The sequence below is a fragment of the Ruditapes philippinarum genome, unplaced genomic scaffold, assembly GCF_026571515.1.
Source record: "Ruditapes philippinarum isolate M1 unplaced genomic scaffold, ASM2657151v2 ctg802_1_1_1_1, whole genome shotgun sequence".
In the NCBI taxonomy this organism is placed as follows: domain Eukaryota; kingdom Metazoa; phylum Mollusca; class Bivalvia; order Venerida; family Veneridae; genus Ruditapes; species Ruditapes philippinarum.
The window spans coordinates 273,322-298,690 of NW_026866781.1; the positions used below are offsets into that span (position 1 = coordinate 273,322).

General features: G+C 37.3%; 2 protein-coding genes and 1 pseudogene across 2 annotated transcripts; 2 read left to right on the top strand and 1 right to left on the bottom strand.

The window, feature by feature from the left end:
* The first annotated feature begins 3,297 nt into the window (after positions 1 to 3,297).
* On the top strand, positions 3,298 to 4,520 carry LOC132733714 (piggyBac transposable element-derived protein 4-like). Its single transcript, XM_060720391.1, has one exon. It carries the CDS (start codon positions 3,379 to 3,381, stop codon positions 4,309 to 4,311), a length of 933 nt encoding a protein of 310 aa, XP_060576374.1. The 5' UTR covers positions 3,298 to 3,378; the 3' UTR covers positions 4,312 to 4,520.
* Positions 4,521 to 7,864: 3,344 nt separating this feature from the next.
* LOC132733700 (uncharacterized) lies at positions 7,865 to 13,480 on the bottom strand. The gene has a single exon (XM_060720367.1). The coding sequence runs from the start codon at positions 13,478 to 13,480 to the stop codon at positions 7,865 to 7,867; it is 5,616 nt and encodes a 1,871-aa protein (XP_060576350.1).
* A 1,194-nt stretch (positions 13,481 to 14,674) lies between these two features.
* Positions 14,675 to 17,632, top strand: LOC132733701 (uncharacterized; annotated as a pseudogene).
* The last annotated feature ends 7,737 nt before the right edge of the window (positions 17,633 to 25,369 follow it).

Genomic DNA, 25,369 nt, shown 5'->3' on the forward strand with positions numbered 1-25,369 from the left:
TTAAAAACATACATAAATGATGAGGAAAAGATCATTTCAGAAGACAAAATAAACCAACAAAGACGTGAGGCCATCAAAAAAGAAGTCTTCCACTGATTTAAATCTTTATGCACAGATGACCAACCAATTTCGAAAAAGGGGCATATTATTTTGTCAAAATGCTTGATACAGTTACATGGGTGGAAGTTGGAAATCTTGTGAATCCTGAAAATTTAGGTTGGGGCCTTGGGGCCGCAAGGGCCCCCAGTGTGTCCAGGTCCAGGGGGTGAAGTCCCCTGGAAATTAGTGGTTTTGAGTGCTTGTACAGCGCTTTTCCAGAATTATATCATTGCCAAAGACTAACTTATTTTCATGCAGAGAATGCATCATTTTCTGTTAACAGCTTTTGCTCAAGGATATACCCTAAACATACTCTTTGATGTAATTTGGCATAATAAAAGAATTATACTTATATATCAGGTTCAAATAATGTTTGCTAATCTTATTGTTTGATATTGTCATGCTGTAACTGTTTGTCAAACGAACTTGGCTTAGTTTGGCGCAAATTGCACTTTAAAGTTACCTCCCTTGTTTTTTTTTGTATGCCCTGTTTGCAGAGAGAAATTCGTTTGAGAAACGTTTAATTTTAACGAGTAGGTTCAGAAGGCGATTGGAGGTAATATTACACATATTTAACCCATTACTCCACACAAGCGCTTGTCGACGCCTTTTACCATTCCCCCATGCAAGCGCCCAGGACGCCTTTTACCATTACTCCATGTAAGCGCTACACGACGCCTTATCGTTATCTCCATGTAAGCGCCACAGGACGCCGTTATTTTCAAATGCAATTTAATCATATTTACAATATAAATATTAGTTTAATTCTACCCGTTATTGATCTATTTACCTTTTATCAATCGATTTCCGGCAAAAAAACAACATGTTACTATTAAAAGATTTGCTTTAAATAGCGGCCAATCGAAAGAGGTATATCCCATATATCACGCGGTCAGGAACTGACGTATATTGGAAAAACACCTGCAGCCAAGTGCGATATGGTGTGTTGTGGGTAAAAATTTCAATTGAGAATGAGGTATTTCTTACCTAAATCAATCAAAACTATTGTTTCAATAAAAATCCCATAATTCACACAAAAGATTACAGTTCAAAGTTGAAAGGTAAAAAATATGGCCGCGCTCAATGAAAGTGACGATGATTCAATTTATGGCGAAGATTTCGAAGGTTTTGAGCCTTCAGATTTGATAACACATAGCTGCAGATCAGAGGAAAATGATTCAGATATCGAAGTAAGCTCAGTTAGCAGCGTAGAATCGCCTATTATGAGCGACGTATCTGACGAAGAAGACAACAACGATGAACAAACATGGACAGGAAATTTTACAAATTTTCCGGTAAGAAAATGAAAATAAAATTATGAATTCTACGAAAGAAATATGAAGTGTATTGTAAATTTGCAAAAGCAAATGAAGTTACAAAGTTTTTATTGCAAAAAAACATATCAGCATAATGTTATTGTACACACAAGATATTATACAAATTATTTTCAAAAATAGACATAGCCTATTTATAGACCTGACTTTCAGTTTCACTTTGTTATTTATTGTAGTATTTTTAGCCGAGATTTTGTGGCTTTTGTAAACATCATTTTGCAGAATATAATGTTTCTAATACTATATGTAAAATAACTGCTATAGTAAAATCTATATCCATTGTTGCTAAAACATTAGTAAGTTATATATAATATTTATTTTTTTTCCTTTTTAGATGGACGATTTCCAGGGTTCAACTGGTCCAAGGTTACCGGATACTATTGATGTCAACACTTCATCACCTCTTGATTTCTTCCTTCTGTTGTTTCACCCTGTAATGTTTTCAGACATGGCTAGACATACCAACAACTAGAGGATGCTTTTGTAAAAAAGCGCATGTCTCCCCCACTGCTGAGAATAACTGTGAATGGAAACAGGAATGGAAATGGAGATAAGATAATGTAAATACCCGGTAGTCACTTCAATGAAGGCTGTCTATGGATGGTTTCTATTGTTAAGGTTGTATGAGAAGATGCTTCCTAAACTGTTTGTTTTTAACCAGGTATTCAATTTTGAAAATCCTGGTTATTCAATCAGCGTATGGCAGACGGGCGTCAAACGAAATTGCACTTGATGGTCATATCATATATAGTTTCACAAATGAAATTAAATGAAATTGTGTCTGCTCCATAATTCTTCAAACCTTTAAAGGATTTTGATGATACTTGAAACAAACGTTCATATTGTCAGATTTTTTTACACTATTGAAAGACAACTCAAATTACAATGTATGTAAAATCATGATAACTGTAGTGTGTTGGGATGACTCCACTCGTTTTCACAATGAAGCCTCTCTGGTAGATACTTGAAACAAAAATTCACCACATCCAGAGAACGTGTAGAGTACATGTTTCGTATGGCTGGTTCCAAGGTCAAGGTCTACTTGACACTTGAATGTCATATCATATATAGTTTCACAAACGAAATTAAAGGAAATTGTGTCTGCTCCATAACTCTTCAACCCTTTGAAGGATTTTGATGATACTTGAAACAAACGTTCATATTGTCAGATTTTTTACACTATTGAAAGACAACTCAAATTTCAATGTATGTCAAATCATGATAACTGTGACCTTGACCTTTGACCTACTGACCCCAAAAACAATAGGGATCATCTGCTCTATAAGACCAATCATCCTATGAAGTTTGAGGGCTGTAGGTCAAAAGGAACTCTAGTTATCATCCGGAAACGAGAAATTGACCAACGATCACTGTGACCTTGACCTTTGAACTACTGACCCCAAAAACAATAGGGATCATCTGCTCAATAAGACCAATCATCCTATGAAGTTTGAGGTCTGTAGGTCTAAAGGAACTCTAGTTATCATCCGGAAACGAGAAATTGACCAACGGTCAGTGTGACCTTGACCTTTGACCTACTGACCCCAAAAACAATAGGGATCATCAGCTCTATAAGACCAATCATCCTATGAAGTTTGAGGGCTGTAGGTCAAAAGGAACTCTAGTTATCATCCGGAAACGAGAAATTGACCAACGGTCACTGTGACCTTGACCTTTGAACTACTGACCCCAAAAACAATAGGGATCATCTGCTCAATAAGACCATTCATCCTATGAAGTTTGAGAGCTGTAGGTCAAAAGGGACTCTAGTTATCGTCCGGAAACGAAGAATGGACGGACGGACTGACAGACGGACAGGGCAAAAACAATATGTCTCCCCCCGAGGTGGGGGAGACATAATTACGCTAGGTGGAAGGCTACCAACGGTGAACCTGATGACAAATGGGTAGACACTAACGAAAATGAAACGAGAGCTTTTGTTGGGATGAACATTCTAATGGCGATCAACTTTCTCCCGGAAGTTGATATGTATTGGTCTGCCAATTCATTCATTGGGAACTCCGGAATTCAGAATATAATGACTTGTAACAGATTTCAGAAACTTTGTCAGTACTTCCATGTTTCCAATCGTGACTTAGAACCAACGCGTGGACATCCTAATTATGATCGCCTATACAAGATTCGTCCGGTTGTTCAGCACATTTCAGACACATTCATTACTTGTTATGATCTTTCCCGTGAAGTAGCGGTGGATGAAGCAATGATTCGGTTTGCAGGAAAACTCTCATTTAGACAGTACATGCCCGCAAAACCGATTAAACGTGGAATCAAAGTGTGGATGTTATGTGATTCTAATACATCATATCTGTCAAAGTTTGAAGTTTATTTGGGTAAAAACACTTTGTGTAATGAAAACGGTCTTGGATATAATGTTGTTACTAAACTTACGGTTCACTTGAAACTAACTCACCGGCACATTTTCTTTGACAATTTTTTCACCAGTGTTCCTTTGATGAAAAAATTATTAAATGATGGACTATACGCATGTGGTACAGTACGTGTAAATAGGAAAGATTTTCCAAATGAGCTGAAAAAACCGCGTGATGTAAAAGACAGGGGACAATTCCAAGTGCTACAGAAAGGAAATACACCGCTTACTGCTTCTGTTTGGAAGGACAAAAAATTGGTACATCACCTGTCTACTCTTAGTCAACCAGACGATGTTGTTAGTGCTTCTCGCCGAGTAGGAGCAGATATCCTTCAGCTAAGGCAACCACAGTGTGTTTCTGCTTACAATAAGTATATGGGAGGTGTCGATCTTCATGATCAGTTGCGCACGAATTATGATGTTGGGAGAAATTCCAAGAAATGGTGGAAACACTTGTTTTGGTTTTTGATCAACTGCTGTATTCGTTAACGCCTTTATTATGTTCAAAATTAAATTCACCCGTATAAATAAGACAAGAGGGCCATGATGGCCCTGAAGTCGCTCACCTGTATATAGGCCTCCGGAGCGGGGCCAGTTTAAACCCCAGGGCTTTTATTTGAACAAACTTGGTAGACACCCATTAGAAGATGTTTCATGCTAAACATCTAAGGTCTAGCTGGTCAAGTTTTTTCTTTACACATATAGTTAAAAACAATGACACACCTTGGGCAGGGCCAGTTTTGACCCAAGGGCTTTTATTTGAACAATCTTTGTAGACACTTACTAGAAAATGTTTCACGCTTAATATCTAAACTCTAGCTATTCGGGTTTTTTCAAAGAAGTTTTTTAAGTTTTTGCTATACAAATATAAGGAAAATCAATGTCACCGGGGCGGGGGCCAATTTTGACCCCAGGGATTTTATTTGAACAAACTTTGTAGACACTCACTTGAAGATGCTTGGTGCTTAATATCTAAACTCTAGCTATTTGAGTTTTTTCAAAGAAGATTTTTTAAGTTTTTGTTATACACATATAAGGAAAATGAATGACCCCTGGAGCGGGGCCAATTTTGACCCCAGGTTTTTTATTTCAACAAACTTGGTAGACACTCACTAGAAGATGTTTCAAGCTTAGTATCTAAACTCTAGCTATTTGTTTTTTAAAAGAAGATTTTTTAAGTTTTTGCTATACACATATAAGAAAAATCAATGACCCCCGGGGCAGGGCCAATTTTGACCCCAGGGCTCTTATTTGAACAAACTTGGTAGACATCCATTAGAACATGTTTCATGCTTAATATCTTAGCTCTAGCTCTTTGGGTTCTTAAAAAGATTTTTTAAGTTTTTACTAAATGCATATAGGGAAAATCAATGAGCCCCTGGGGCGGGGCCAATTTTGACCCCAGGGCTTTTATTTGAACAAACTTGGTAGACACCCATTAGAGGATGTTTCATGCTAAATATTTTAGCTCTAGCTCTTTGGGTTCTTTATAAGAAGATTTTTTAAGTTTTTACTATATGCATATAGGGAAAATCAATGACCCCCTGGGGCCGGGCCAATTTTGACCCAAGGGCTTTTATTTGAACAAACTTGGTAGACACCCATTAGAGGATGTTTCATGCTAAATATCTTAGCTCTAGGTCTTTATCTATGTACAGTATGCAAAGAACATTTTAAGGGTCTTATGCCCCACCTCAGACGTCAGCATCAAAAGAAGATAACGTCAGACTAGTATTGCGCACTTCACGCAAATCACGTGAAACTAAGAGGAACAAGAGCTGTCGGTAGGACAGCAACGCTCGACTATTCTTAGTGCTTGATAGTAAAAAAAAATGCTTGATAGAGTTACCTCCTCCTGTTTACAGGTTGGGGTCATGATGGTGAACAAGTGTGCAAAGTTTCAAAGCAATATGTCAATGGACTTTGAAAATATTTGAACTATTACAAAAACTTTAACGTAAATTCTAAGTCGAAAAAGGGGCATAATTCTGTCAAAATGCTTGATAGAGTTACCTCCTCCTGTTTACAGGTTGGGGTCATGATGGTGAACAAGTGTGCAAAGTTTCAAAGCCATATGTCAATGGACTTTGAAAATATTTGAACTATTACAAAAACTTTAACGTAAATTCTAAGTCGAAAAAGGGGCATAATTCTGTCAAAATGCTTGATAGAGTTACCTCCTCCTGTTTCCAGGTTGGGGTCATGATGGTGAACAAGTGTGTAAAGTTTCAAAGCCATATGTCAATGGACTTTGAAAATATTTGAACTATTACAAAAACTTTAACGTAAATTCTAAGTCGAAAAAGGGGCATAATTTTGTCAAAATGCTTGATAGAGTTACCTCATCCTGTCTACAGGTTGGGGTCATGATGGTAAACAAGTGTGCAAAGTTTCAAAGCCATATGTCTATGGACTTTGAAAATATTTGAACTATTACAAAAACTTTAACATAAGTGGTTACGCCGACGCCGACGCTCGGGTGACTGCAATAGCTCTACTTATTCTTATCGAATAGTCGAGCTAAAAAGGAAACACCGTGGTCGATACTACAAAATATGCCCGAAAGAGAACTGCCCAAGCATAATCGTTGACGTGCCGCTTCATTTAGGAAGCAAGCACTCCATGACCAGTCAGGCATCAAGGCGTGAGTCAAGAAATGCATTGAGGATTGTAGACGCTAGGTGGCAGTTACCGCCGCGGAAAAACGATTTCTGTCAACCTTGGCAAGTAGAGAATTACCAGATCACGGCTGAGTTTGCTGACCCGTCAGAGGAACCGCATCAGGCTGATCCCGAGGAAAAGCCAGACCAACCACCAGAGTCGCATGAAGTTGAAACGGCCAGAGTTAAGGGTGCGGGGGAAGACGTTCAAAGTGACCGTCTGAGTCGATCTGTTGAAAGGCCTCAAATAGTTCGGAACTGGATAAGCTACCTAACCAGTGAGCTTGGTGGGTCGGTATGCATCGGTAGAGACAAGGAGTACACTGCACACGTGAAGAAGTACTTGTCATACTATTGCGCCGACAGAAGGCCGAAGGACATGCTTTTCTTTTGTACGCCCATGCATATGAAAGACTATTTCGAGGAGGAAGGGTCTGACAAGTGTCCACAGTGGAAACTTTGTGTGATTACCTTTGTTCAGGATTCAGAAAACCAAGTAAGAAATGCGCTGCAATCTTGTAATTTCGTTTATTTCACATCTACAAAGTTCATATAATTGTAGCTATGCGTAGCGTAGCGATTCTCAACAATGGTGTCCTGTCAATTTAATTAATTTCTTCAATCCTGAATATTTACTGTAATAATAATATTTTACATCAAATATCGCTACCGTTAATGTCTTCAAAAATAAACTTGTTTGTAATCTTTTTATGTAACTTCCGGAAAACTCTGCCGTCCGTGACGTCGCTAAAAAGGCGGCGACGTTAACGTGACGCGAGAGCTTTTAGCGCCAAAAAGTGAACAAATTAAAATTTTAAGAATGTTAATAATTCTTACAGTGCCCTCCATGAAATGTCTTAATTTCATCAAATAAGAATAGCACTTAAGCAAATTTTGTTTTCTCAAAATATCAATAATTTACTTATCAAATATATATGATTTGAAAATAATGTAGAAGAAAAACTAGTAAAAAAAAAAAATTAATACTAAAACGTTGTGTATATGTATCAAAAATGTATAAATCTACATACTTAATATTTTTTGTAAATGAAAATAAAAATAAATATTTAAAAAACAACCAATACTCATATATACGTAATTATTTTGAAAAATGTATAACATGACACAAATATAAATATCATCAAAGATTGCAATTTTTAAATTTTGCAATTATTATAATTTACAACCGCCATCTAGTCATGGTAAGAACATGCTCTTGCAAGAAGTACAATACATATTATAGTATATCAAATTCTTTTTTGGGTTGTTAAAATGTCTAATCCACGCGTAAAAAAAAAAAAAATAAATAAATAAAATTAAATTAAAGAAGGCTTTTGTACATCAGTAAATGTATTTTGACAAAATGTTAACGCAACTATTATTTACTCTGTGCCTTCTAAAAGACATAATTTTGTTATTGGTCTGAGGACATTTGAATTTCTTATACGGACAAGGCATTTGCGTACAAGCCCATCCCTACCCTTAAAAACCTCAGTTACTCTGCCAAGTGGCCACTGCCCTCGTGGAATGGTATCGTCTGCTACAAGTACGATGTCGTTCACTTTCATGTTTCTTGTTTCTCTCTGCCATTTTTGTCGGTTCTGAAGAGAAGGTAGGTACTCTTTGATCCATCTTTTCCAGAATACGTCACTCAAATATTGTATCTGTTTCCACCATTTTTTACTGTATACATCTTCTTTTTCAAAAACACCTCTTGGAATACTCGCATTACTTTTCATTAAAAGAAGCATATTTGGTGTGAGCGCTGGAAGATCTCTAGGGTCGCTACTCACGGAAGTGATTGGTCTATCATTTAGAATTCTTTCTGTTTCTGCGATGAAAGTGAGTAATTTCTCGTCTGTTAAAAGTTGTTCCTTGGCAAGAGCTTTCAAAATGGTGCGTGTAGATCTTATCATTCTCTCCCATGCCCCACCCATATTGCTCGCGTATGGTGGATTAAAGTGCCAGTCTACCTTATTCTGTAACAGATATCTGCCGATCTTAGACTGGTTCCACTCTTCTAAGGATTTCTTAAGTTCTTTGTCTCCACTAACTAAGTTGGTACCGTTGTCACTAAACATTTTCTCTGGTTGTCCACGTCTGCATGTAAAACGCTGGTAGGCAGCTATGAATGAATTTGTTGTCAAACTATGGGCTACTTCTATATGCACTGCTCTCGTTGTCAAGCAAGAAAACAGACAACCATATCTTTTAACGCTAGATCGACCTAATTTTACTATCAATGGTCCAAAGTAGTCCACTCCGACAAATGTAAACGGTGGTTTGCAAGGTGTCGTCTGCTCTGGGATAAGTGGCGCCATCTGTTGAGTGAGTAATGGACCTCTCTGTCGTTTACAAGCAATGCATTTTCCTATGGTCTTTTTAACAGCACTAGGACCACGTAAAATCCAAAATTTTGACCGTATTTCTGCTAGAACGTGTTGCCATCCTACATGTCCATTGCTGCTATGGCTATTGTGAATTATCAGCTCTGTCACGTGATCATTGTGGGGAAGAATTATAGGGGCTTTTTCATAGTCAGTGTAAATTTGTCTCCCAGACATTCGGATGAGTCCATTTTTCATCACAGGGTTAAGCATAGCTAATCTGCTGTTCTTTTTTACGGGGTTTCCTTTCAATAAGTCTTTTATTTCTTGTTGGAAATTGATTTTCTGTACATACCGAACAATTTCATGAGTAGCATTTTGTATCTCAGCTAGTTTGAGGTCTTCACAATTTTGTTCATTTTTATTTTGACTTCTGCAGTATGTCACAAACCTCTGTAACCAAGCAAACGCTCTTAGTAGTCTGTTCCAGTCTGAATAATGGTTGATAATGTCTCCTATAGTCAGCCCAGTGTATACCCCAGTGGTATTTATTGCTACGTCTCTTTTAATTTCGGAGTCGTCGTCGGCGATATCGTTTATGTTTACAAATTTAGGCCAAGTAGACTCGTCCTGCGCCAGATAGTCTGGTCCATTTAGCCAGAAAGAAATGCTAGTTTTATCGCCAGGATCTATGCCTCTTGATGCTATGTCAGCGGGGTTCGAACTGGAGTCGATATAGTGCCACTGTTCTGGACTCGTCATTTCATGAATATAACTAATTCTATTCCCGACGAAAGTCTTAAAACGTCTTGAAGTGTTATTTATGTATCCAAGAATGATCATTGAATCTGTCCAGAAAACAACTTTGTCAATTTTCAAATCAAGTTCTTCTTTCAGCATGGCATACAGGCGGCATGACACAACAGCTCCACACAGTTCGAGTCTCGGTATCGAAGCTTGTTTTATCGGGGCGAGTCGGGACTTGCCAAGCACTAAACAACATGCAGTATTATCATTTTCGTCAGTAATGCGTAAATATGCGCATGCGCCGTAACCCGTCTCAGAACCATCGCTGAACACGTGTAACTGTATATTTTTTAAAGTACTGAAATATTTTGGTTGAAAACAACGGCTTATTCGAACGTTTTCCAAACAAGGTAAGTTTAATATCCAACGTTGCCATTCATCGTGATCAATTTGCGGAATTGCTTCATCCCAACCAAATTTCCTTCTACACAAGCTTTGAACGATAGCCTTTGCTCGTAATGTCACTGGTGCTAAAAGTCCTAGTGGATCAAATATCGCACTAACTATGGAAAGCATTCCGCGTCTAGTTACAGGTTTATTTGTTTTCTTGATTTTGAATGTGATGAAATCGTCATTAACGTTCCAATTAATGCCTAATACACGATCATAAGGAAGTTCATCTTCGGGACTGAGGCTAACAATCGTTGGTGCACGTTCATAATCGGGAATTGTATCAATGACTGACCTACTGTTGCTGATCCACTTTGTAAGTCTAAAACCTCCCATTTTCATCAGTGACTGTAAATCCGCTGCTAACTTTGTCGCTTTCTCTTCTGAATCTACAGATTTCAGGCAATCATCGACATAGAAGTTTCTTTTAACAGTTTCTATAACTTCATCTGGAAATTTATTCGCGTTGTCACTGGCTGTTCTTCTTAATGCATAAGCTGCACAGCTAGGAGATGATGTGGCACCGAACAGATGCACCTGCATACAGTAAGTTTTAGGAAGTACAGACATGTCCCCATCAGGCCACCATAGGAACCGGAGTGCGTGACAGTCTTCTTCAATCACATGAACTTGATGGAACATAGCCTCTATATCAGCAGACAGAGCTATCTTTTTCTCACGAAATCTTAAAAGTACCCCTACTAAACTGTTCATTAAATCTGGACCTTGAAGGAGCTGGCTATTCAATGAAGTATCGTTGTATTTCGCGGCACAGTCAAATACCACACGAACCTTTCCTGGTTTGTTAACGTGCATCACAGGGTGGTGGGGTAAGTACCATATGCGCTTAGAGTTTGTACCGTTATTATCTACCTCTTTTGCATAACCTTTATTAATGTACTCACTAACCGTTTTGGTGTACATTTCATGTAAATATTTATCACGAGACAATTTGTGTTTAAGTTGATTCAAACGTGCATAGGCTAATGCTAAATTATTTGGTAAGTTTATATCGTCTGCACGCCAAGGTAATCCCATCTTATAGTGACCATCTACATATGAAAGGGATGATTCCATAATGTCCAACGCTCTTTTATCTTCAATGGACATTGACTCTTTATCGCAGAATTTAACATCGTTGAAGTCAGACGTCCACATACGCTCGAGCTGTTGTTGCAGTATTATGTCATTTGAATGACCAAAGTTTATATTTGCTCTGTTATGTTTTGTTCTGTTCTGTTCTACAAAAGGACGAGGGACTGGCCCACGAACTGCCCAACCAAGTCGTGTCCTTATAGCATATGGCTGATGACTGCTTCCAGAACGCACTTCAAGTGGAATATGTGCTTCGGGGAAATCTGTACCAATTAAAATCCGGACTTCATTAGCCTTTACTTTGGGAATTTGTAAATCGGACAAGTATGGAACGCCAATAATGTCATCACTTGTCACTGCAGAGCGGGTAGAGATAGGTAACTGTTTAACCGTCCAAACATTGTTAAGGTGAATTTCACCATTTCCAGAAACTGGGCAAACGCTGAGATCAACTTCCTGTCCACAAGTTGTACTTCCGGTCGAGCTAATGGTCGATATCTGGAAGGTGACAGGCCGGCTGGTCAGATGCAACTGCTGTATAAGACTTTCATCACAAAGCGTTTTGTCTGCTCCATCGTCGAGCAGAGCATAAGTTTGGCAAGAGTAACCGTTCCCACCCTTTACAGTTATAGGTATGATCCCTAGACAGGTTTTAGCAAATGAACCATTAACTGCCGCACAATTAACAGAAGGTTGGGTTATTGAATTATCGGGACGCTTTGGGGACCAATTGTGTAAAAGAAAATGGTGTTTAGTGGTACAATCAGACACAGTGCATAATTTATCCCGCCTACATTTGCGTGACATATGATTGGGTTTGAGGCAATTGAAACACAATTTAGATTTTATGACAAACCTGTTCCTATCTTCTAAAGACAATTTTCTAAATTTATCACATAAAGATAAATTCGAACATGTACCTGAACAACAAAAACATTTTCTACTGTATTTTGACGTTTGGTTTTCTGTGTATGTAGACAGAGTAGTTATTTTACCTTTTGTGGTATTTCCTGACGCAGACGCTTTATTTTCTCGGACATTTTCTTTTACAACATCAATGCCGTAAACTGAACTAGCAACACGTGACCTTTCATCAATAAATTTGGTCAATTCAAAGAAATTAGGTTCTCTCCCTGACTCAAAAATAGAGTGGGCTACCTCTGCCCATCTTGATCTCAAATGCATAGGGAGACGTCTTACAATGCGCCTTAAATTCTCAGAGTTATCTACGTCAGAAACAAACCCTAGTTGTGAAAGTGTCATTTGACATTTTTGCATATCTAAAGCTAATTGAGACAATCCTTTAACATCAGATGCATTAATATTAGGGCCAAGCAACAATTTATCAATATGACTTCTCGCAACAACATGTGGCCTACCATAACGAGATTGCAAAATTGATTTAGCTCGGTTATACCCTACATTTGAATCCAATAACACACAATCTTCTATGCAAGATTTTGCCTCACCAGTGCAATATTGTATTAGATAACTTAATCTTAACCTATTGTCACTTACTTTGCACTCAATGTTGGTCTCAAAATTTTTAATGAACTTACAATAATCAAGCGCAGAACCGTTGAATGTCAGTAACTCTGGTTTTGGTAAATTAAATCCTTCTTGAATGATTGATGCAAGTCGTTCCACTTCTAAACCGGAAGCGCTATTTCCGCCATCTTGCTGCGTTACATCTTCGAACTTACGTGCGTCTGCAGCCTCGTGATCTTTACCGGGACAAGCACGAGAATAACGTGCCGTATTGCTATCGGCTACATTATCATTTCGATAAGTATGTCCAAAATCCATAGTTTTCTGCACAATATGCCCATCTTCTAATATGTCGTCTGCTTCTATCACCGTGCTTTCGTCTGCCCACATTGACTCCTCCAGCCTCGCTTCCATCACAGCACTTTCTTGATCCAGTAGTTGCGATTTATCTTTGAGCTCCTTCTGTATTGCCTCTAATCGCAGTTTCTCCTTCTCCAAAGCTTGTTTTTCTTTAAGAGTCTTAAGTTTTTGTTCAGCTATCAGACGCTTAACTTTTGCGTTTCTTAGCCGAGTTGTTGATGAAACTGCACTACTGGGTATTGATGCTACGGGATTCCATTCGGCATATCTTTCCTTGAATTCTATAAAGTTCGCTCGGCAACTTTCAAAGTTCTTCTTTAGTGTTTCTATAGTTTTAGGATCGTCGCAAAAGTCTAAACATTCAAAGTGTGTTGTTTTAAATTTTTCGTATCTTTCGCACAGTCGATTAAACAATTCTTTTACTTTTTGCTCATTTTCAGTGGTTAACATCAACTCTTCAAGTTCTCTATAAATCTTGGTTAACTGTGCCAAATGCGCTGTCCGCGATTTCCGTGCAGTATCGTAGTCCATTATTTTCTTTTAGCGATATATAGTCGACAATGTTGAGAATTGTTCAGGATTCAGAAAACCAAGTAAGAAATGCGCTGCAATCTTGTAATTTCGTTTATTTCACATCTACAAAGTTCATATAATTGTAGCTATGCGTAGCGTAGCGATTCTCAACAATGGTGTCCTGTCAATTTAATTAATTTCTTCAATCCTGAATATTTACTGTAATAATAATATTTTACATCAAATATCGCTACCGTTAATGTCTTCAAAAATAAACTTGTTTGTAATCTTTTTATGTAACTTCCGGAAAACTCTGCCGTCCATGACGTCGCTAAAAAGGCGGCGACGTTAACGTGACGCGAGAGCTTTAAGCGCCAAAAAGTGAACAAATTAAAATTTTAAGAATGTTAATAATTCTTACAACCTTCTTGACAAAATTTCTACTGTACTTGGAAGAACGCTCGCATGCACCATCGGGATTCTCCACTCAATTTAAGACGAATATGAAGGGTTTGTGCCACATAATCAGTAAAGCTCAAACCAGAAACCGGATCAAGAAAATGACAGAAAAAAGACAGACAGTCATGACGGTGGACATAAAAGAGTTCATTGATTGCCCTGAGAGATGAGAGGCCATACGTTCCTTGGGGGAAATGCCACATGAAAACGATAACTTTGCTTCCCATCGAAAATACCTTATAGCGTCGTTATTGTTGAATTCTGGAGCCAGAACTGGTGTTATCAAGAACATGACTATGCAAGAAGTTCAAAATGCTGAAAAAGTGGAGATAGAACAAAGTGATGGAACTACTAAGACGTACTTTGTCGTAAGTGTGACGAGCCACAAGACATGCTACCAAGGGCCAGTGCAGGTGCCCATGTCAAATAGAGAATACAAAGCACTGAAGAACGTGTGCGAGATCATGGAAATGAAGCACAATGGAGCAACTCATCCATTTGTGACAAGTGAGGGGACACCCTTTACCACCTCTAGAGTGTCAAGGGAATGGGCAACAGCCTCGTGTGATTCAGGTATGCTGCAAAAGTACGCCGACAGACAACAGGAAACATGTAATTTCCCATATGCTAAAATGCTATCCAGAAATGCGGGAACAAATTTCAAAACAGATGAAGCACTCGTTGCAAACAGAGAGGACTTTTTACGACCTTTCAACCGGGGCTGACATCTCGATAGATATTCTTCGGAAGCGAATGAACAGTTGTGAAACTTCTACACTAATTCGCCCACAACCAGTTTGGTCTACAGTAACCATTCCCGTCCCTGCTCCTAGAGATTTACAGGATGAAATCCCTGACTCGACAGAGAAGGTTACCAGCTGGATGGAAAACATTCCCTGCTCACCTATTGAACCAGAACCGGAAATCGATCCTGCCCACACTGACATGACAGACTCTGGAAATAGAATAGTTATCTCACAGTCATTGTTCACGTCCGTGTCTGAAAGAGACTATGGCAAGTTTGGGAGGCGTAACCGACGTGTATGGAGTACAGATGCAGAGCGTGAATTTAGTCATATTTGGAAATTGAATTAAGTGTTGCCCTGAAGAAGAAACCAACATTGTCAATTGTGAGACATAAGCTTTATTCAAGTTCTGAAGTGAGACAAAAGTATGCTGACTTAAGTGACGAAAATATCAAGGACAAAATTTGGAATTTAGCCAAAAGAGAAATGTGTAAAAAGTAATATGTGGTTGATCATTGTGTAAAAAAACTGGACATCATATTTGAAAAAAAAAAGAAAATAAAAAAGTTTTAAAAAAATCAAAAAATAGTAAAAAAATTATGTGATTTTTGTTTTAATTTTTGTACATAACTTGATTATTATACATTGTTGAATTATTGTAAATTAATGATTTTTTTTTTTTTATTTAAAAGAATTAAGAAATAGTAAAAAAAAACATTCAGTGATTTTTGTTTTAATTGTTGTAAATAATTTGATCAGTTCCTATTGTTAAATAATTGTAAATAATTATACCCCCGCACAACAAAGTTGTAAGGGGGATATACTGGAATCAGCTTGTCCGTCCGTCCGTCCGGCCGTCCGTCGGTTTTTTCTTGTCCGCCCAATAACTTAAGTATCCTTTGACCCTTAGTCCTTATATTTGGCATGGAGGTTAGTCATGATTAGTAGATGACCCCTATTGATTTTGAGGTCACTAGGTCAAAGGTCAAGGTCACAGTGGCCTTGACTTTAAAAAGCTTGTCCGCCCAATAACTTAAGATTCCTTTGACCTACAGTCGTAATATTTGGCGTGGAGGTTAGTCTTGATTAGTAGATGACCCCTATTGATTTTGAGGTAACCAGGTCAAAGGTCAAGGTCAAAGGGGCCTTGACTTCAAAAAGCTTGTCCGCCCAATAACTTAAGATTCCTTTGACCCATAGTCTTCATATTTGGCATTGAGGTTAGTCATGATTAGTAGATGACCCCTATTGATTTTGAGGTCACCAGGTCAAAGGTCAAGGTCACAGGGGCCTTGACTTCAAAAAGCTTGTCCGCCCAATAACTTAAGATTCCTTTGACCCACAGTCTTCATATTTGGCATTGAGGTTAGTCATGATTAGTAGATGACCCCAATTGACTTTGAGGTCACCAGGTCAAAGGTCAAGGTCACAGGGGCCTTGACTTCAAAAAGCTTGTTTTCCCAATAACTTAAGATTCCCTTGACCCACAGTCTTCATATTTGGCATGGAGGCTAGTCATGATAAGTAGATGACCCCTATTGATTTTGAGGTCACCAGGTCAAAGGTCAAGGTCACAGGGGCCTTGACTTCAAAAAGCTTGTCCGCCCAATAACTTAAGATTCCTTTGACCCATAGTCTTCATACTTGGTATTGAGGTTAGTCATGATTAGTAGATGACCCCTATTGACTTTGAGTACGTACGTAATCAGACCAAACTTGTTGAACAATGTTCAAAATATATATAATGTTTATAATGGGAAGAATTTAATTTAAAAAAAAATAAATTTATGAAATATTAAAAAAAAAAAAAACGATTTACAGCAGCATCTATTTGTAGTCATTTACTAAAATAAACACTTGTGCAAGTATCTTTCTATAAATAGATAACACTGTTACAATTCACGTTACATGAACCACGGTTGTAAATAAAGCCGTTCTGGTAAACGTCATTCTTTATAGACTTTTACATATTTCACTTATTTCACAAGTTCTTTTCTTTTTATCGTTACCATAAACAGAAAATCAACAATATTACCATAACAAACAAATTGGTTACAACACCTCGAGCGATCTGAGGTAGAACAATATATATAATTATATAGGAATTTTGCCGGGACTGGGCGATGAATTCGAGCGAAGGGAGGTATTCAAGCGATCGGAGTTCGAGCGAACGAAGTTTTACTGTAGTAGAAACAGTTAATATAATAAATTAATTAATTTTATTGTGTTAAAATGTTTTAAATAAATTTTCAATTGTTCATTTCACAGAATGAAGTTGAAAGCATGTTGAGGGAACGTCTTCAGGAGACTCTTTTTAGAGTTATAGAGTTGCAGCCAGGAATCTTGTTTGACATCTTAAAACCTGCAGAGCGGCAGCCAGGCAGATACCACCCAGCACCAGGGAGTAGTGTACCAGATTGGTGCGTGTGTGTGGCAGATGCCGTCAAATGCCAACAGATATTGAAAAGAAATGCTACCAGAAGCAAAGGTGCATCTCTGAGCATGCAGTAAGTTAAATATGTCAAGACTTTTATTAATTAATTCATTGATACAGATTATAAAATATGTTTGAATTTTTCTCTTAATACCTTATAATAATAGAAATGCAGCACTGATATTCATGAGTGCATCTAAATATGATTTTATATCATTCATTCAACCTTTGAATTCTATTTTGACCATTGTGAGTAGAATATATTTAATTTTTTTTCACAGCTTTGAAGTACTTATCCTGGATGAAGGGGTTTTAGCCCTGGCTAGGTTATATAGGAGGGATGTATTTGTGTTCTAGGATAAAGCCGATACAAGGAAGGCTAATAGACACCAGGCCTATAGACAGTTTATTCTGTGGACACATGGAAGACTGTCTGCAGGTGACAGAAGAGTCATACTATCATGCTGTGTTTGGAAAATCAGAGACAAATTCCCTGACCCATTTGGTCAATATACGGGGTATGACCACTGACCAAACCCATAAAAGTAGCATTAAGTTTCACTATCTAATTGATAATACAGGGATTGTATCACTTGTTTCTGTTGATTTTTATTCCAGTTAATGAAGAATAATGTACTAATGAGCAATTTCATTCCAATACAAATACAGTGCAACCTCTGCTAAGCAACTTATCTTTTTACAACAAACAGTTATATTCCACTGAAAATAAGATTGCAGAGAATAAAATCCCTATCTCTGGTTGACATTAAGTAAAGCTTAAAAGTTCTTTGTAATTTTCATGCAGGTTTTATTGATCTATCATGTATAGTTTTTTAGATACATGCATTACGAGCAAAGCATATGTTATTCAATCATTCATGTATGGAAATTAAGCATTGGAAGACAATAGCACTAATTATTGGCGGGCTATGGGTTAAACATCTAGTGGGTCATAACAACCCGTCTCTATGGACTGTCATCACATGTCTTCATAACGATGCAGCTTTGTGAAAGGCAACCATTCTAATATATGAAGGTCAACCCGATTCGAAAAGAACAAGGAAGCAAGCTGCCAACCACCAGAAGAAAATGAAGATGTGTTCCCACAAGTTGGACTGGTATGAGCCTTTACCAGAGGCTTTGTGTACCAAATGGACAGTGGATCTTAAAGATCTTGCTTGCATTCAGGTTAAACATTGTTTGAAAGCAGGCAGTTTTGGAGAGGTTTGGCCTGTTCAGCTTCACCATTTTTCAGATGCTAGCTCTGTTGGCTCCTATATACATCTTATCAGTCAAGAAAATTAGATTCATTGCTCACTTTAATGGGAAGGTCAAGGGCTGTGCCTCAATACCTCCGTTGTAACTGTCTGCAGCACTACTTTCAGTTTTCGTTGCAAATAGAGTGCAACAAATTAAGGAAAAGATGGAAGCTAAGCAATGGCAGTATGTTGCTTTTGAGCAGAATCCTGCAGATGTAGTTTCTAGAGGGGCACATGCTCAGAATCTGGTTAAACTTGATTGGTAATTTCGACAGCAACATTTTCATTTATATTTGTAAGAAAAAGTCACTAAACCTTATTTAGCAAAAATTACTGACTGCTGTCATGTTAATTGGAGCATAAATCACTGCTAATCATTGGCCAGTATTTCAAGCATTTCACAATTCAAAATTTATTACGCAATTGCTGTAGGCTATGATATTAAAAAATACATATATTGTCGTGAACAAACACTTGCCAGGATAAAAAGTCAAAGTGGCTAAGCAGGAATAATTCCTTTGTTTAAGTTTAGCTGAACAAAGATGGCGATATTTAACCACGTTGCATTACTTTTAGCCATACGAAACCAGACTTAGATGCCTGCTAATCGAATGGAAACTTAGTTATATTATTGCCTGATAAAGGACAATTTGACCAGACTCAACTTTTCAACAAAGATTCCTTGATTAATTTTCGGGCATTTACAATAGATAAAAACAAATCAAGTTTCATTGCATTCATATTCCCAATCTGACAAGGCACCTCATACATTTGGGAATTGGATTTAAGTCCGAATAAGACAGTTGAGCATTGTTTTTTATTCAGCATAATTAACTTAATTGATAAATTACTTAGCCATTAGCAGCATTTATATCTTAATTTCTTAGAAGTATTCGAGATTGCATAATCCGGGTATCAAATTGGAATTAGACTTAAAAAAATAGAACTTGAACATTTCTTTCATAATATTTGTATATTAAATTGGCGGGACTATGTATGTTCCTTTGTAGCCTATTTACATTGGTATTTCATAGTGGCGAGACTAGGTATGTTCCTTGGTAGCCAAATAACTTGTTTATTTCAAAAAGGCGGAACAATGTATGTTCCTTTGTAGCTAATTAACATTTTTTGTATCAAATTAACAGGAGTTTGACTGAGTCTCAACAGCCAATTTACATTTTGATATGAAATTAGCTAGATTATGTCTGATCTGTTGTAGCCAGAGAACAGTTTATATAGGATAAAGTTATATTTATCCATGGTAGCCAGTTAACAGTGATTTTTTTTCGGTTGTTAGAAAATATTCATATTAATTTTTGTTAGTATAGGCTATAGATTACTACTAACATAGTGCTTAGGTTAAGTTTAATGGTATGATGACATGCAGTCTAAAGGCTAATCTTCCGGGGAATTCAAGGGTCAACAAAATAGGAGAAAAGTCGGTTTCTGTGAAAACTTCAGGTAACGAGAAGTCACATTTTACAGTGATACTGTCCTGTATGACCGATCAAACTAAATTAAAGCCAGCAGTTGTATTCAAAAGAAAAATGATCCCAAAAGAAAAATTCCCACCTGGAATATATAAATATGTGCAACCTAAGGGTTGGGTTGATGAACATGTGTTGGATAAGTGGCTAAATGATGTGTGGTTTTCTCGGCCTGGAGGCCTTATTAATAATAAGTCTTTGCTTGTGTGTGACATGTTATGTGCTCATTTAACTGATAAAATGAAAGCTAGACTCAGGGAAAAGGGCATGAGACAAGCTGTGATACTGGGAGGTTGCACATCAGTGTTGCAGCCTCTCAATGTGTCTCTTAACAAACTGTTCAAGAGCAATATCCGTAGTAGCTGGAATGAGTGGATGGTAAATGGTCCTCGTGAAACTACTACGGCTGGGAATCTCAAAAGACCAAGTCTTGTGAAAGTGTGTGAATGGATTGTAAATGCATGGAACTCTATTCCTAAAGAAATGGTGATTAGTAAAATTACCCCCCACATATGGAAGAGTCATGGCAAAATACCAACTTTTTAAAGTCATAATATACCCCTCGACTTATGGATGAGGTCGACTTATGGCCGTGTATATACAGTACCATCTCAACAGCCAGCCAGATCCAATACATTAAGTAAAACTCAAATGGCTGAAGTTGTGTCCGCAGTTGTATCTGAACTGTCGAGTAGGGGTAAGATTGTAACTGAGAATCCATCAACTTCAGCCGAAACAAGATCTCCTGTGCAGTTGCTGAAAGGTATACCACCACTGCATGCCATGCATTTGTATAGTGTAAGGCCAAGTGCATTTATTGATATGCGCACAAAACAAGCAATTTGGAACAATGAATTTGTGGAATTTTCTGATTTACTTTATCCAAAACATGCAGGAAATGGTGGATTTTTTATCCAATTCAATGGTGGGAACGTATCAGTGTCTGCCTTAGAGAAAGAGAACAAGACACAGCTGTCAATTGGGCCATGGATTTCCGCATTTCATATATTTCTAGACATTTACAGCTCAAAATATCCACATTTGACATTTGATTTGATTGCATATTGTAATTTGATTAGAGGACTCGAGAGGGATATGAAAAAAACAGACATTGCAAATGCTTACAGAATAGTGCCTACTTCCCTTGATGATAGACAGCTGTTAGGGTTTTCTTGGCCCGCAGCTGATGGTAACTAGAAATGTGTCCATAGGACACGGATGCCCCCACACACCACTGTTCTGTCAATCTTATGACTCTAGGTCAAATATTTTTTGGACTACATGTGCCACAAGTTGAAAACTAAAAATCAACAAAGGGCCATAATTCTGTTAAATTTGGTCGCAGCAAAAATTCCTTCCTTTACTACCATCTACACATTAAGGTTGTTATTCCCTGGAAGTTTAAGCAAAATCTGCCATCCGGTTTAAGAGGAGTTGCATTCACAAAATTTCAACATAGTATATAATGAAAAAATCAAAAAAGGGCCATAATTCTGTTAAATTTTGTTGCAGCAAAAATTCCTTTCTTTATTACCATCTACACATTAAGGTTGTTCATTCCTGGAAGTTTAAGCAAAATCTGCTATTCGGTTTAAGAGGAGTTGCATTCACAAAATTTCTACATAGTATATAGTGAAAAAATCAACAAAGGGCCATAAATCTGTAAAATTTGGTCGAAGCAAAAATTCCTTCTTTTACTACCGTCTACACCTGAAGGTTGTTCATCCCTGTAAGTTTAAGCAAAATCTGCCATCCGGTTTAAGAGGAGTTGCGTTCACAAAATTTCTACATAGTATATAGTGAAAAAATCAACAAAGGGCCATAATTCTGTTAAATTTGGTCGCAGCAAAAATTCCTTCCTTTACTACCATCTACACATTAAGGTTGTTATTCCCTGGAAGTTTAAGCAAAATCTGCCATCCGGTTTAAGAGCAGTTGCGTTCACAAGATTTCGGGACGGACGGACTGACGGACGGACGGACTGACGTATTGACGGACGGACGGACAAGTGCAACGCAAAAATTATCATAATCAGGAAGCATGCCTTACAATGGGACTGTCTATGTCTTGTCAGTTATTTACTCGATTTTCTAATGCATATACTTTTTCGAGCATGTCCTCGTGAATAGGTTGTTTTTATATAAGGAATAAGGTGCCAAAATGTGGATACCTTTATCCAGGCTAATACGCTGTGGAATGGATAGCACTTTTTTAAGTTCTTGAGTTCATTGTATCCTGACACTTCCGAGATTGAAAATTCTCGAAACTAGAAATTCAGATTTAGAATTATTCTATGCTAATAAGTTAATGTACAAAACTTCCAGGTGAGTGTCTGAGTATTTTGAGCTTCAAGGTGTGTGCCTTAAAATATTGCACCCTTTACAAAAATACATTTGTAAGAACATTTGGGATCTTAGGACCTTTGGTCTGATTTTTCAATGTGGATGATATGAATATTCATATACATGTAGTTTTCTTATTATATAGTATACCGATTGCATAACCCTAGGCTATGTTACACTGTCTCGTTTCTGCCCATTAATACATTACAGGGCACCATTTTCATAATTTAGTTGGGATGACAGCCAGAATAATTTTCAAATTGTACATTTATTTATATGTACTCCACTGACAGGTATGCATGGTAAATGAAAAGCAGCTTCCGCGACAAAATCCAAATGCACAGCTTCATGCTGCATGGAAAATGGTGAGGTGAACAATGGATCCAATACAGGTGATACCGGACAACAACAAAATGCATTACAGACAAGATCCCGTAAGGGCCGGTTCAAGGTACCTGCTGCAGTGAACACTGTAGATAATGATTCAGACTCGGCGCAAGCGTCCGAAGAAACCTGTTCTGTTAACAACCTGGACACAGGCAATAATGACTGTTTTTCCCATGAATGGCGTTCCCGAACAACTAAAAAGAAAAGGACACAGTCCCCAACCCGAAGTAATCCATCAGACTTTTTCCCTAGATAAAACAAATTTTTTACATTAATATGTTTCTCTTATTTAGTCAATATTACATTTTTGTAGTTTATTTTGTTCAAGGCTTTAATATAAGCCCATTTACAACACAAACTTGTCGTGACTTATTCATTGATTTACAAGCTATGCAAACTCCTGAACCTGTACAACTCAACCACTCACCACTCGAAGGCCATAAATTTATTTGCGTAATTGGTGGGATTTTAGACAAAGGAGGCGCAAGATGTGTTGTTAGAGGATGTAGCAATAAGAGAAGTGAGCAGGTTAGCTTGCATTAATTCCCTAAGGACACGAACATTAGACAACAGTGGGTGAGGGCAATCAAGTGTACAGGTACAAATGTTTCTAGTGCAGACTGGAATGGATCTAGTAATTCAAAATCTGCCCAAGCACAGTTGGTATGCTCTGATCATTGCAAATACACGTGCTTTACCCTCACGATTAGAATGCATTGGCAGCAGGGATTACCATACAAGGCTGCCCTTACTGAGGAAGCATTGCCCACCCTGTACAGATACAGGAATACAAGAAAAGAGTAGAGACCTCAACTTCTAGAAGAGCATTTAGAAAAAGTGAATTGGAAAGAGTACTTGTATTTCTAAGCATATTTTTTTATGTCAAATTTTTGGAAAATTTTGTAGATAATATACTGTTATGGTACAGGTCAAGTATCGTTGGATGCCCTAAATTCCTCTGTCCTATAGTCAACATTCTGTATGTCAGAAGGTCTCAACAAATGTTCGTTAAGAAAGAAAACAGTTATGAGAATTTTAAACAATTAGTTAATTGACAAGTCCATGACTGGCTGACTTTTAATATCTTGTCCTTCTTCATTGTGGGCTGTCAATTTCAAAACAATAAAAGTTATGAATCACACATTTTAAGTCAATGATTTAAAGTTTCCTTCTATTGGTTTACTTACTATCTGTAATTAAGAAATAGTTATATATTTGGTATAAATCAAAATAAATAATGGTATTTCTATCTTATATTTTAATTATTTTCTTCTGTAGGGATGACCCAGTGAAGCAATAGAATTTTTTTTTTTTTTTTTTTTGAAGACAACTTGATAGAACTATTTAATTCATGCCAAGTTTGTGGACATAAAACCGAAGCAGAAGTAAGCCAGGTGCAGGGTTCCTATGTTGCGGTGAGTCAGATATGTGACTGTGGTCATAAAAGACGTTGGGATTCTCAGCCAAAAGTTAATAGAGTGCCTGCTGGTAACATTCTGTTGAGTGCTGGAATTTTGTCCCTGACAAAGTTTCTACCTGTATTTAACTTTATTAATATTATGTGTGTGACAGTAAATACTTATTTCCACCATCAGAAAATAATTCTTTGGTCTGCTATAGAAACAACATGGAATAATAACTGTGTAAGAATGATGAATAAATGGCAATGCACTGCCTCCATTTTTATAATGCTTTAGATTTTTTTTTTCTGTGCATTACAGTATTGAATTTCATGTAAAATTTAGTAGTCTGTAATTTTTTCCATCCTTTTTAGTTATCCTGTATTTTGCATTTTCAGTGCAATGAAGTAAAATCAAGCTACCATATGGAGCTGGAAGGTTTAAAAATCGCTATTTCTGCATTGAATGGGGCTGGAATAAATATCCTAGAAATTATAACAGATGGCCAAATGCAGATACTGAAATGGATTAGATCTACAGTCATCTACAGTCCATAGTTTTGATGTATGGCATATTGCTAAAGGTAATAAATACAGAACAGAAAATAGGCTGCTCACATTTATAGTTTCTTTTTGTAAAATTAATCAACTTCAACCAAGCCATTTATAAGACCCCCCCCCCCCCCACCCCATTCTATCAATCTTTACAAGATATATTATTTATTGGAACAAGATGATGTACAGTTGACACTTTCAAATAGTTTCTTAGTAATTACAAAATCAATTTTTGTTTTACGTTATCCGAGTTTCTTGCTCAAGGAAACAACACCATGCCTCAAACAGGGTTTTCACTCATAGGTAGTTTGACACATTTACTACTTGGTCTTGCACTCATACCTTAGTTTCTTCTCACAGTATATGACATTAAATTATGGTATAAACGCTGAATTGTATTGATAAATTGATTAAAGTATCATTAAATATTTGGTTATTTGTCCTTAAAAGTACATATACATTTGTTTTGTATGACTTCAGGTGTGAAAAAAAAGTTGTTAGCTAAGGAGAAGGATTGCCAGGATTTCAGCAAATGGATAAAAAGTATTACCAAACATTTCTACATACACATGGACATTCATCAGCTACGCCATAATTGAAATGTTTAGGTCGACCAATCCCTGTGTAGGCAATCCAGGAATCCAAAAGACAATGACGTGTAATTGATATATTAAAATAAGTCAATATTTCCCAGTGTTTTTTCCCCCTAGTTTTGGAATCATGCTGCCCAACCGTACCGGACAGATTGGGAAAAAATCCATCAGTTTGACTAAAAATTTGGAATTTTATATTAGATGCAAAATATTTATTGGGAATTTCTTTTATCCAGGGAGACATGA